Raw genomic sequence first — 15,312 nt, 5'->3', positions numbered from 1 at the left:
CACTAATCTATTAAAGCCAGGCCAGATCGACTAGCTAGTCTGGTGCAAAATATAACAATTCTCTTTCGTTATCTAAAGTCTTGTTCGCTATGCTTATGTAAATTTATTCACAATTTGGGGCTTTCGCTGTTAATTCCATGTATGTAAACAGTTGTTTTTTAGCCTAAAATATGTTAAATTATATAAACAAGAAGGAGTCATTCAGTGAACCTTTCTTCAATATTGTCTCTACCAAAGCTAATATGAAAATCTTATTCTCATTCATGCTGAAGACTTTCTTTTTTAATTAGATTTTTTGTTGAAGCTAGTCAGAGCTATCTTCCTCATCACAGTGTTAAGTATCTTCCTCATCACAGTGTTAAGTATCTTCCTCATCACAGTGTTAAGTATCTTCCTCATCACAGTGTTAAGTATGTTCCTCATCACAGTGTTAAGTATCTTCCTCATCACAGTGTTAAGTGTCTTCCTCATCACAGTGTTAAGTATCTTCCTCATCACAGTGTTAAGTATCTTCCTCATCACAGTGTTAAGTATCTTCCTCATCACAGTGTTAAGTATCTTCCTCATCACAGTGTTAAGTATCTTCCTCATCACAGTGTTAAGTATCTTCCTCATCACAGTGTTAAGTATCTTCCTCATCACAGTGTCAAGTATCTTCCTCATCACAGTGTTAAGTATCTTCCTCATCACAGCTAGTGATATCTTCATCACAGCTAGTGGTATCTTCCACATCATAGCTAGTGTTAAATATCTTCCTCCTCATAGCTAGTGTTAAGTATCTTCCTCATCATACCTAGTGTTAAGTATGTTCCTCATCACAGCTAGTGATATCTTCCTCATCACAGCTAGTGGTATCTTCCTCAACATAGCTAGTGTTAAGTATGTTCCTCATCACAGCTAGTGTTAAATATCTTCCTCATCACAGCTAGTGTTAAATATCTTCCTCATCATAGCTAGTGTTAAATATCTTCCTCATCATAGCTAGTGTTAGATATCTTCCTCTTGATAGCTAGTGTTAAATATCTTCCTCATCATAGCTAGTGTTAAATATTTTCCTCATCATAGCTAGTGTTAAGCATCTTCCTCATCACATCTAGTGTTAAATATCTTCCTCATCACAGCTAGTTTTAAATATCTTCCTCATCACAGCTAGTATTAAATATCTTCCTCATCACAGCTAGTGTTAAATATCTTCCTCATCACAGCTAGTGTTAAATATCTTCCTCATCACAGCTAGTGTTAAATATCTTCCTCATCATAGCTAGTGTTAAATATCTTCCTCATCATAGCTAGTGTTAAATATCTTCCTCATCACAGCTAGTGTTAAATATCTTCCTCATCACAGCTAGTATTAAATATCTCCTCGTCACAGCTAGTGTTAAATATCTTCCTCATCACAGCTAGTGTTAAATATCTTCCTCATCACAGCTAGTATTAAATATCTCCTCATCACAGCTAGTGTTAAATATCTTCCTCATCACAGCTAGTATTAAATATCTCCTCATCACAGCTAGTGTTAAATATCTTCCTCATCACAGCTAGTGTTAAATATCTTCCTCATCACAGCTAGTATTAAATATCTTCCTCATCACAGCTAGTATTAAATATCTTCCTCATCACAGCTAGTGTTAAATATCTTCCTCATCACAGCTAGTATTAAATATCTTCCTCATCACAGCTAGTATTAAATATCTTCCTCATCACAGCTAGTATTAAATATCTTCCTCATCACAGCTAGTATTAAATATCTTCCTCATCACAGCTAGTGTTAAATATCTTCCTCATCATAGCTAGTGTTAAATATCTTCCTCATCACAGCTAGTGTTAAATATCTTCCTCATCACAGCTAGTATTAAATATCTCCTCGTCACAGCTAGTGTTAAATATCTTCCTCATCACAGCTAGTGTTAAATATCTTCCTCATCACAGCTAGTATTAAATATCTCCTCATCACAGCTAGTGTTAAATATCTTCCTCATCACAGCTAGTATTAAATATCTCCTCATCACAGCTAGTGTTAAATATCTTCCTCATCACAGCTAGTGTTAAATATCTTCCTCATCACAGCTAGTATTAAATATCTCCTCGTCACAGCTAGTGTTAAATATCTTCCTCATCACAGCTAGTGTTAAATATCTTCCTCATCACAGCTAGTATTAAATATCTCCTCATCACAGCTAGTGTTAAATATCTTCCTCATCACAGCTAGTGTTAAATATCTTCCTCATCACAGCTAGTATTAAATATCTTCCTCATCACAGCTAGTGTTAAATATCTTCCTCATCACAGCTAGTATTAAATATCTTCCTCATCACAGCTAGTGTTAAATATCTTCCTCATCACAGCTAGTATTAAATATCTTCCTCATCACAGCTAGTGTTAAATATCTTCCTCATCACAGCTAGTGTTAAATATCTTCCTCATCACAGCTAGTATTAAATATCTTCCTCATCACAGCTAGTGTTAAATATCTTCCTCATCACAGCTAGTATTAAATATCTTCCTCATCACAGCTAGTGTTAAATATCTTCCTCATCACAGCTAGTGTTAAATATCTTCCTCATCACAGCTAGTGTTAAATATCTTCCTCATCACAGCTAGTATTAAATATCTTCCTCATCACAGCTAGTATTAAATATCTTCCTCATCACAGCTAGTGTTAAATATCTTCCTCATCACAGCTAGTATTAAATATCTTCCTCATCACAGCTAGTATTAAATATCTTCCTCATCACAGCTAGTATTAAATATCTTCCTCATCACAGCTAGTATTAAATATCTTCCTCATCACAGCTAGTGTTAAATATCTTCCTCATCACAGCTAGTGTTAAATATCTTCCTCATCACAGCTAGTGTTAAATATCTTCCTCATCACAGCTAGTGTTAAATATCTTCCTCATCACAGCTAGTGTTAAATATCTTCTTCATCTGAATCTTTGGGTGAGATACAACCTTCAACATTCGTCGTAGCATTAATGAATGTTATAACATTCCTCAATACTTTGTCCTTTACACAGTGTCTGTTATTTTCACTGTTATTATTTGTTCTGGTACTGACATGTGGCTTGTGAATTGTTCCATCCACTGTTCTGCTGTCTTATTCCCATCTTTTTGTTGTGTTTTGGGGCTGACGTGTGACGTGCTTGACCAAATCTTCGTGGGACTTCGGGGGACTTCGTGGGATATCCTAGGCAAGAGATGAGACTCTGGAAGTTAGTACCAGTGTTCTGAGGGTAATGCTACCCCCGCTGCCCACCACCACCGTCTCCACAACTGAAGTTACCTGCCCAGAGTGTACCTGCCCCACCATAACAACAGAAGGCACGTGTACCCCATGCCCTACTGACCCATGTGTGTATCCCACGACGGTGCCCACTGAGGCCACCACCTGTGAACCATGCCCTACCACTGAAACCACCACCTCTCAGCCATGCCCTACCACTGAAATCATCACCTGTCAACCATGCCCTACCACTGAAACCACCACCTCTCAACCATGCCTTACCACTGAAATCACCACCTGTCAACCATGCCCTACCACTGAGGTCACCACCTGTGCACCATGCCCCACTACAGAACCAGCTGTCACCTCCGAGTGTCCCACCTGTACCACCCTTTCCACCTGGTTAACCACTGTGTACACCTGCCCACCTTGCTCCACCACTGCAGGTACTCTCCTGTACTCACAGCCTCAGATACATGGATAGTGACAACATACCAGCGCTACCCACCAGCGTAGCATTGTTTTACTCACCTGCTTAAGGGAATCTCCTGCCCACTTCCATCTCTTGCCCACTTCCATCTGTTGCCCACTTCCATCTCTTGCCCACTTCCATCTCTTGCTCACTTCCATCTCTTGCCCACTTCCATCTCTTGCCCACTCTTTGTTTACATAGCCTACTCCCAGCCAATCCACAAAACCAACTCAGTGATACAGATTCCTCCACACTTTCGACTACACGGGTTTTATAGGTAGAAATCTTTTTCACCCGTCGTCCTCTCTATCTCAGTAGATCCGGGAAAGGTGTCTCCCCATATCCCATTCTCAAAATATAATTGGAAAGTTGCCAATCTTAACTATCTGCTAAGTAGAATAAACCACTTTTAAAAATAGTCAACCAGAAGAGGCTTTCCCAGATTATCATGCACAAAAAATCTGGGTTCTATAAACACTTGTAAAGAAGGCAGCTGTAGATGTTAATAGCTACATCCGCTGTACAAATCTGAAGTCGATCGAATGAGGCATTCTCCAGGTATAAACTGAAACCTAGGAGGACGAGAAAGAACAGGTCTCTACTTTAGCGAAGCCTAGTCATGGACAGGGTAGCGGGAGGTGTTGACCCCCGGAACACCCTCCAGGTATACTCCAAGTATCCTCCTTAGGGATACCTACATAAGATACAAAAAAGGCTCAATAAATTTCTGATACTTAAAAATACCATCAAAACACGAATGTTTAACATTTCTCAGTTTTCTGTTGTCAATTATTTTTTTTTTCAAATTGTCTAGAATCCTACAAGGACAAAAAATAAAAAACATGAAATTGCAATTTGATTAGGCCTATAAGCTAAACAGATGAATGGAAGTAAAATTTGGTAAATTAGCCCGGTCAGAATCCAATAACAATTCAAAGCTTCCTCTAGGTAAGATACTTCCGCTTTGAAGGTTTGATGCCGATCGGATAATGCATTCACAGATTTAAACCATCAATGCTATATTTCGTTTTCAAAAAAATTTCCCTAAAATTGAGTGAAAATTAAATACATGTACAACATCTGGGTATCTTTATTGTAGACGTTTCGCCCGCCAGTAGCTGTATCAGTACAAATTCAAGGACATGAATGAAAAACAGGAAACGTATATTCTAAAGATGAGGTAATCAGTCCCTAAAATTAGCTAATTGATCTAAAATATATAGAAATTTGATTCAGATACACCAGCGTTGCTATTTAAGCCAAAATTGCAAGTTTTACGTATTCGGCAAGACACACACACGTGGACGTGTCAGCGGATGGGTCTATGAAGGATGAGGTGAATCATAGAACTGACGAGGGGAAAAAAAAGTGAGTGGTGCACTTAGTAGTCTGTTGAGACAAAGAACTTTGTCAATGGAAGCAAAGAGGGGAATGTATGAGAGAATAGTTATACCAACGCTCTTATATGGGTGTGAAACATAGGTGGGGAATGTTGCAACAAGGAGAAGGCTGGAGGCAGTAGAGACGTCATGTCTGAGGGCAATGCAGAGAATTCGTAGTTTGGAAATTAGGAGGAGGTGCGGGATTACCAAAACTGTTATCTAAAGGGTTGAGGATGGGTTGTTGAGGTGGTTCGGACATGTAGAGAGAATGAAAGGAAATAGAATGACCTAGAGAATGTATAAATCTGTAGTGGAGCGAAGGCGGGGTAGGGGTCGGCCTAGGAAAGGTTGGAGGTAGGGGGTCAAGGAGGTTTTGTGTGTGAGGGGCTTGGACTTCCAGTAAGCGTGCGTGAGCGTGTTAAACAGGAGCGAATGGAGACAAATGGTTTTTAGGACTTGACGTGCTGTTGGAGTGTAAGCAAGGTAGCATTTGAAGGGATTCAGGGAAACCGGCAGGCCGGACTTGAGTCCTGGAGATGGGAAGTACAGTGCCGGAACTCTGAAAGAGGGGTGTTAATGTTGCAGTTTTATAACTGTAGTGTAAGCATGCCTCTGGCAAGACAGTGATGGAGTGAATGATGATGAAAGTTTTTATTTTTCGGCCCACCCTGCCTTGGTGGGAGACGGCCGGTGTGTTAATATATATATATATATATATATATATATATATATATATATATATATATATATATATATATATATATATATATATATATATATATATGCAATAAGATCACAGTAAACAGGTGATTTCAGAATATGCAAAACAACCACTCTGAAAGAATAGAGAAATTCCAAGCGCTTTCGTGACTACTCACATTATCATAGTTCCTTGATAATGTGAGTAGTCACGAAAGCGCTTGGAATTTCTCTATTCTTTCAGAGTGGTTGTTTTGCATATATATATATATATATATATATATATATATATATATATATATATATATATATATATATATATATATATATATATATATATATATATATATATATATATATATATATATATATATATATATATATATATATATATATATATATATATATATATATATATATATATATATATATATATATATATATATATATATATATAATCACCCGTTACCCTGACCTAATAAAGGGGTTGTGTAACACTGACAAGTCTGCATAACAGACAGGATGACTATTCAACATCACAGGTTCTGCAACTACTTCACCTTGCCCCGTATGCTCTACAACTGAGACCATTCCATGCCCGACCGACGCTGCTACAACCTGCCCTGTATGCCCCACAGATGAAATAACTACCACAGTCTACCCCACTGAAGCTACCACAGCCTGTCCCGTATGCCCCACAGATGCAGCAACAACAACAGCATGCCCCTCTGTACCTACAACAACCAGCACTACCGGGACAACAACCGGTGGCCTTGTAAAGCCCAGTTTAACCTTCAAGAAACAGTCTTACGCTGGCGAGATTTATGCAGAATTTCAAGACGTCTTTCAAGTCAGCGTTGAAGTACAGGGAGCCGACATCAACGACGTTACATTTTCATTCGGTAAAACTCGACTCCGATATTCGGCTTTTGTCTGCTTTTGCTGTTTATGTCGATACTGTTTGTCCATGGCTTTTGTTAATCGTATTTTCGTGTGTTCTTGTCTTTCGCCAGAGTTCTCTTCGTCCTCATTTTTTCCAGTACTAGTTTCGTCTCTAGTTTGTGCATATTTTAGTTGGTGTGTGTTCTAGTTGTGGTGTGTGTATGTGTGTGTGTGTGTGTGTGTGTAATGAACACACCAAGTACGGTGTTATTGCCCTATATGCAGTGTATTGGTCCATCTCTTATGGTGTCACTTGCGTCCGCCTCAGTCACACTGTGGTCAGTACTGACCCTTCAGCAGGTAGGTCACACACTGCAGGAACACAAACTTCTTAATGGAGCAACATTTCTCTCAGTGTAGAAGCCTTATCGTTAGCTGATAAACACTCGACTCAGGGCGAAACGTTGTCCCAATAAAAACTCATTCTACAAAGTGTGTCTCTTCTTTGCTATTCCAGGCAATACGAAAATAGAATCCAGGTTAGTTTCCAGCACAGAAAACGAAAACAAACAACGAAATAAAAAAAGAAACTGTATTTCCCATCAATAAATGTAATTTTGGTTAAAAAAGAATCAGTAATGAACCAAACTTTACGTAACGAATATTAGCAAACGACACAATTATTCCTTATTGATAAACATTGACATATAAACACAGAAACAAACGGTATAAGTACATCTGAATGTTTATTTACCAAGCCAGATTTCGAACCTAGATAAAATCGGGAATCGGGAAACGTCAGAAACTGCACGATTAACAACAGTGCAGATGTGTGAAGGAGATGTTAGCCTTCGGAACGTCTTTAAGTAATTTCTCTACTTTTCAAGTGCTAGCTATACTGCTCAAGCACTTGCTATACTGCTCAAGCACTTGCCATACTGCCCAAGCACTTGTTATACTGCTCAAGCACTTGCTATACTGCTCAAGCACTTGCTATACTGTTCAAGCACTTGCTATACTGTTCAAGCACTTGCTATACTGCTCAAGCACTTGCTATACTGCTCAAGCACTTGCTATATTGCTCAAGCGCTTGCTATACTGCTCAAGCAATTGCTATACTGCTCAAGCACTTGCTATACTGCTCAAGCAATTGATATACTGCTCAAGAACTTGTTATACTGCTCAAGCACTTGCTATATTGTTCAAGCAATTATTATACTGCTCAAGCACTTGCTATACTGCTCAAGTACTTGCTATACTGCTCAAGCACTTGCTATACTGCTCAAGCACTTGCTATACTGCTCAAGCAATTGCTATACTGCTCAAGAAGTTGCTATACTGCTCAAGCACTTGCTATACTGTTCAAGCACTTGCTATACTGTTCAAGCACTTGCTATACTGCTCAAGCAATTGCTATACTGCTCAAGCACTTGCTATACTGCTCAAGTACTTGCTATACTGCTCAAGCACTTGCTATACTGCTCAAGCACTTGCTATACTGCTCAAGCACTTGCTATACTGCTCAAGCAATTGCTATACTGCTCAAGCACTTGCTATACTGCTCAATTACTTGCTATACTGCTCAAGCACTTGCTATACTTCTCAAGCAATTGCTATACTGCTCAAGCACTTGCTATACTGTTCTAGAACTTGCTATACTGCTCAATCACTTGCTATACTTGCTATATTGCTCAAGCACTTGCTATACTGCTCAAGCACTTGCTATACTGCTCAAGCAATTGCTATACAGCTCAAGCACTTGCTATATTGCTCAAGCACTTGCTATACTGCTCAAGCACTTGCTATACTTCTCAAGCAATTGCTATACTGCTCAAGCACTTGCTATACTGTTCAAGAACTTGCTATACTGCTCAATCACTTGCTATATTGCTCAAGCACTTGCTATATTGCTCAAGCACTTGCTATACTGCTCAAGAACTTGCTATACTGCTCAAGCAATTGCTATACTGCTCAAGCACTTGCTATACTGCTCAAGCACTTGCTATACTGCTCAAGCACTTGCTATACTGCTAAAGCACTTGCTATGCTGCTCAAGCAATTGCTATACTGCTCAAGCACTTGCTATACTGCTCAAGCAATTGCTATACTGCTCAAGCAATTGCTATACTGCTCAAGCACTTGCTATACTGCTCAAGCACTTGCTATACTGTTCAAGCAATTGCTATACTGCTCAAGCACTTGCTATACTGCTCAAGCACTTGCTATACTGCTGCTCAAGCACTTGCTATACTGATCAAGCAATTGCTATACTGCTCAAGCACTTGCTATACTGCTCAAGCACTTGCTATACTGCTCAAGCACTTGCTATACTGTTCAAGCACTTGCTATACTGCTCAAGCACTTGCTATACTGCTCAAGCAATTGCTATACTGCTCAAGCACTTGCTATACTGCTCAAGCACTTGCTATACTGCTCAAGCACTTGCTATACTTCTCAAGCACTTGCTATACTGTTCAAGCACTTGCTATACTGCTCAAGCACTTGCTATATTGCTCAAGCAATTGCTATACTGTTCAAGCACTTGCTATACTGCTCAAGCAATTGCTATACTGCTCAAGCACTTGCTATACTGCTCAAATACTTGCTATACTGGTCAAGCACTTGCTATACTGCTCAAGCACTTGCTATACTGCTCAAGCACTTGCTATACTGCTCAAGCAATTGCTATACTGCTCAAGCACTTGCTATACTGCTCAAGTACTTGCTATACTGCTCAAGCACTTGCTATACTGCTCAAGCAATTGCTATACTGCTCAAGCACTTGCTATACTGTTCAAGAACTTGCTATACTGCTCAATCACTTGCTATATTGGTCAAGCACTTGCTATACTGCTCAATCACTTGCTATATTGCTCAAGCACTTGCTATACTGCTCAAGAACTTGCTATACTGCTCAATCACTTGCTATATTGCTCAAACACTTGCTATACTGCTCAAGCACTTGCTATACTGCTCAAGCAATTGCTATACTGCTCAAGCACTTGCTATATTGCTCAAGCACTTGCTATACTGTTCAAGAACTTGCTATACTGCTCAATCACTTGCTATATTGCTCAAGCACTTGCTATACTGCTCAATCACTTGCTATATTGCTCAAGCACTTGCTATACTGTTCAAGAACTTGCTATATTGCTCAAGCACTTGCTATACTGTTCAAGAACTTGCTATACTGCTCAATCACTTGCTATATTGCTCAAGCACTTGCTATACTGCTCAATCACTTGCTATATTGCTCAAGCACTTGCTGTACTGTTCAAGAACTTGCTATACTGCTCAATCACTTGCTATATTGCTCAAGCACTTGCTATACTGCTCAAGCAATTGCTATACTGCTCAAGCACTTGCTATATTGCTCAAGCACTTGCTATACTGCTCAAGCACTTGCTATACTGCTCAAGCACTTGCTATACTGCTCAAGCAATTGCTATACTGCTCAAGCACTTGCTATACTGCTCAAGCTCTAACTGCTCAACAACTTGCTATACTGCTCAAGCACTTGCTATAGTGCTCAAGCACTTGCTATACTGCTCAAGCACTTGCTATACTGCTCAAGCACTTGCTATACTGCTCAAGCACTTGCTATACTGCTCAAGCACTTGCTATACTGCTATTGCTATACTGCTCAAGAAATTGCTATACTGCTCAAGAACTTGCTATACTGCTCAAGCACTTGGTATACTGGTCAAGCACTTGCTATACTGCTCAAGCACTTGCTATACTGCTCAAGCACTTGCTATACTGCTCAAGCACTTGCTATACTGGTCAAGCACTTGCTATACTGCTATACTGCTCAAGCACTTGCTATACTGCTCAAGCACTTGCTATACTGCTCAAGCACTTGCTATACTGCTCAAGCACTTGCTATACTGCTCAAGCACTTGCTATACTGCTCAAGCACTTGCTATACTGCTCAAGCACTTGCTATACTGCTCAAGCACTTGCTATACTGCTCAAGCACTTGCTATACTGCTCAAGCACTTGCTATACTGCTCAAGCAATTGCTATACTGCTCAAGCACTTGCTATACTGCTCAAGCACTTGCTATACTGCTCAAGCACTTGCTATACTGCTCAAGCACTTGCTATACTGCTCAAGCACTTGCTATACTGCTCAAGCACTTGCTATACTGCTCAAGCACTTGCTATACTGCTCAAGCACTTGCTATACTGCTCAAGCACTTGCTATACTGTTGCTATACTGCTCAAGCACTTGCTATACTGCTCAAGCACTTGCTATACTGCTCAAGCACTTGCTATACTGCTCAAGCACTTGCTATACTGCTCAAGCACTTGCTATACTGCTCAAGCACTATACTGCTCAAGCACTATACTGCTCAATACTTGCTATACTGCTCAAGCACTTGCTATACTGCTCAAGCACTTGCTATACTGCTCAAGCACTTGCTATACTGCTCAAGCACTTGCTATACTGCTCAAGCACTTGCTATACTCAAGCTTGCTATACTGCTCAAGCACTTGCTATACTGCTCAAGCACTTGCTATACTGCTCAAGCACTTGCTATACTCAAGCACTTGCTATACTGCTCAAGCACTTGCTATACTGCTCAAGCACTTGCTATACTGCTCAAGCACTTGCTATACTGCTCAAGCAATTACTATACTGCTCAAGCACTTGCTATACTGCTCAAGCAATTGCTATACTGCTCAAGCACTTGCTATACTGCTCAAGCACTTGCTATACTGCTCAAGCACTTGCTATACTGCTCAAGTACTTGCTATACTGCTCAAGCACTTGCTATACTGCTCAAGCACTTGCTATACTGCTCAAGCACTTGCTATACTGCTCAAGTACTTGCTATACTGCTCAAGCACTTGCTATACTGGTCAAGCACTTGCGATACTGGTCAAGCACTTGCTATACTGCTCAAGCACTTGCTATACTGCTGCTATGTTATACTCAAGCACTTGCTATACTGTTCAAGCACTTGCTATACTGCTCAAGCACTTGCTATACTGCTCAAGCACTTGCTATACTGCTCAAGCAAACTTGCTATACTTGCTCAAGCACTTGCTATACTGTTCAAGCACTTGCTATACTGCTCAAGCACTTGCTATACTGCTGCTAAGCACTTGCTATACTGCTCAAGCACTTGCTATATCAAGCACTTGCTCAAGCACTTGCTATACTGCTCAAGCACTTGCTATACTGCTCAAGCACTTGCTACTTGCTATACTGCTCAAGCACTTGCTATACTGCTCAAGCACTTGCTATACTGCTCAAGCACTTGCTATACTACTGCTTCAAGCTATACTGCTCAACTTGCTATACTGCTCAAGCACTTGCTATACTGCTCAAGCACTTGCTATACTGCTGCTTGCTATACTGCTCAAGCACTTGCTATACTGCTCAAGCACTTGCTATACTGCTCAAGCACTTGCTATACTGATCAAGCACTTGCTATACTGCTCAAGCACTTGCTATACTGCTCAAGCACTTGCTATACTGCTCAAGCACTTGCTATACTGCTCAAGCACTTGCTATACTGCTCAAGCACTTGCTATACTGCTCAAGCACTTGCTATACTGATCAAGCACTTGCTATACTTCTCAAGCACTTGCTATACTGCTCAAGCACTTGCTATACCGCTCAAGCACTTGCTATACTGCTCATGCACTTGCTATACTGCTCAAGCATTTGCTATACTGCTCAAGCACTTGCTATACTTCTCAAGCACTTGCTATACTGTTCAAGCACTTCCTATACTGCTCAAGCAATTGCTATACTGCTCAAGAACTTGCTTTACTGCTCAAGCACTTGTTATACTGTTCAAGCACTTCATACTGCTCAAGCACTTGCTATACTGCTCAAGCTTGCTATACTGCTCAAGCACTTGCTATACTGCTCAAGCACTTGCTATACTGCTCAAGCACTTGCTATACTGCTCAAGCACTTCGTATACTGCTCAAGCACTTGCTATACTGCTCAAGCACTTGCTATACTGCTCAAGAACTTGCTATACTGCTCAAGCACTTGCTATACTGCTCAAGCACTTCTATACTGCTCAAGCTTGCTATATCAAGCACTTGCTATAGTGCTCAAGCACTTGGTATACTGCTCAAGCACTTGCTATACTGCTCAAGTACTTGCTATACTGCTCAAGCACTTGCTATACTGCTCAAGCACTTGCTATACTGCTCAAGAACTTGCTATACTGCTCAAGTACTTGCTATACTGCTCAAGCACTTGCTATACTGCTCAAGCACTTGCTATACTGCTCTAGCAGTTGCTATACTGCTCAAGCAATTGCTATACTGCTCAAGCAATTGCTATACTGCTCAAGCACTTGCTATACTGCTCAAGCACTTGCTATACTGTTCAAGCACTTGCTATACTGCTCAAGCACTTGCTATACTGCTCAAGCACTTGCTATACTGCTCAAGCACTTGCTATACTGCTCAAGCACTTGCTATACTGCTCAAGCACTTGCTATACTGCTCAAGCACTTGCTATACTGCTCAAGCAAGCACTTGCTATACTGCTCAAGCACTTGCTATACTGCTCAAGCACTTGCTATACTGCTCAAGCACTTGCTATACTGCTCAAGCACTTGCTATACTGCTCAAGCACTTGCTATACTGCTCTGCACTTCTATACTGCTCAAGCACTTGCTATACTGCTCAAGCACTTGCTATACTGCTCAAGCACTTGCTATACTGCTCAAGCACTTGCTATACTGCTCAAGCACTTGCTATACTGCTCAAGCACTTGCTATACTGCTCAAGCACTTGCTATACTGCTCAAGCACTTGCTATACTGCTCAAGCACTTGCTATACTGCTCAAGCACTTGCTATACTGCTCAAGCACTTGCTATACTGCTCAAGCACTTGCTATACTGCTCAAGCACTTGCTATACTGCTCAAGCACTTGCTATACTGCTCAAGCACTTGCTATACTGCTCAAGCAATTGATATACTGCTCAAGCACTTGCTATACTGTTCAAGCACTTGCTATACTGCTCAAGCACTTTCTATACTGTTCAAGCACTTGCTATGCTGCTCAAGCAATTGATATACTGCTCAAGCACTTGCTATACTGTTCAAGCACTTGCTATACTGCTCAAGCACTTTCTATACTGCTCAACTTGCTATACTGATCAAGCACTTGCTATACTGCTCAAGCACTTGTTATACTGCTCAAGCACTTGCTGCTCAAGCACTTGCTATATCAAGCACTTGTTATACTGTTCAAGCACTTGCTATACTGCTCAAGCACTTGCTATACTGCTCAAGCCCTTGCTATACTGCTCAAGCACTTGCTATACTGCTCAAGCACTTGCTATACTGCTCAAGCACTTGCTATACTGCTCAAGCACTTGCTATACTGGTCAAGCACTTGCTATACTCAAGCTCAAGCACTTTCTATACTGCTCAAGCACTTGCTATACTGCTCAAGCACTTGCTATACTGCTCAAGCACTTGCTATACTGCTCAAGCACTTGCTATACTGCTCAAGCACTTGCTATACTGCTCAAGCACTTGCTATACTGTTCAAGCACTTGCTATACTGCTCAAGCACTTGCTATACTGCTCAAGCACTTGCTATACTGCTCAAGCACTTGCTATACTGCTCAAGCACTTGCTATACTGCTCAAGCACTTGCTATACTGCTCAAGCACTTGCTATACTGCTCAAGCACTTGCTATACTGCTCAAGCAATTGCTATACTGCTCAAGCACTTGCTATACTGCTCAAGCACTTGCTATACTGCTCAAGCACTTGCTATACTGCTCAAGCACTTGCTATACTGCTCAAGCACTTGCTATACTGCTCAAGCACTTGCTATACTGCTCAAGCACTTGCTATACTCAACTGCTCAACTTGCTATACTGTTCAAGCACTTGCTATACTGCTCAAGCAATTGCTATACTGCTCAAGTACTTGCTATACTGTTCAAGAACTTGCATTACTGCTCAATCACTTGCTATACTGCTCAAGCACTTGCTATACTGCTCAAGCACTTGCTATACTGCTCAAGCACTTGCTATACTGCTCAAGCAATTGCTATACTGCTCAAGCACTTGCTATACTGCTCAAGCACTTGTTATACTGTTCAAGCACTTGCTATACTGCTCAAGCACTTGCTATACTGCTCAAGCACTTGCTATACTGCTCAAGCACTTGCTATACTGCTCAAGCAATTGCTATACTGCTCAAGCACTTGCTATACTGCTCAAGCACTTGCTATACTGCTCAAGCACTTGCTATACTTCTCAAGCACTTGCTATACTGTTCAAGCACTTGCTATACTGCTCAAGCACTTGCTATACTGCTCAAGCAGTTGCTATACTGCTCAAGCACTTGCTATACTGCTCAAGCACTTGCTATACTGCTCAAGCACTTGCTATATTGCTCAAGCACTTGCTATACTGCTCAAGCAATTGCTATACTGCTCAAGCAATTGCTATACTGCTCAAGCTATTGCTATACTGCTCAAGCACTTGCAATACTGCTCAAGCACTTGTTATACTGTTCAAGCACTTGCTATACTGCTCAAGCACTTGCTATACTGTTCAAGCCCTTGCTATACTGCTCAAGCACTTGCTATACTGCTCAAGCACTTGCTATACTGCTCAAGCACTTGCTATACTGCTCAAGCACTTGCTATACTGCTC

General features: G+C 40.7%; 1 protein-coding gene across 8 annotated transcripts in view; it reads left to right on the top strand.

Moving 5' to 3' along the window:
- The window catches only part of LOC128699632 (cadherin-related family member 1), a 69,301-nt gene that overhangs the window by 26,199 nt on the left and 27,790 nt on the right, over positions 1-15,312 (top strand). For 2 of the 8 annotated variants that reach the window (XM_053792363.2, XM_053792366.2), the window contains exons 9-10: positions 3,192-3,669; positions 6,319-6,678. The exons of 1 other annotated variant lie outside the window; for it this stretch is intronic. In XM_053792363.2, the coding sequence (XP_053648338.2) occupies positions 3,192-3,669; positions 6,319-6,678 (838 nt within the window). The remainder of the gene's footprint in view (positions 1-3,191; positions 3,670-6,318; positions 6,679-15,312) is intronic. 5 more of the 8 variants (XM_053792369.2, XM_053792368.2, XM_053792367.2 and 2 more) reach the window with 5 other exon arrangements.

Source organism: Cherax quadricarinatus, chromosome 67 (assembly GCF_038502225.1).
Source record: "Cherax quadricarinatus isolate ZL_2023a chromosome 67, ASM3850222v1, whole genome shotgun sequence".
In the NCBI taxonomy this organism is placed as follows: domain Eukaryota; kingdom Metazoa; phylum Arthropoda; class Malacostraca; order Decapoda; family Parastacidae; genus Cherax; species Cherax quadricarinatus.
The sequence above is the reverse complement of the archived record's forward strand: the minus strand, read 5'-3'. Positions and strand labels throughout refer to the sequence as shown.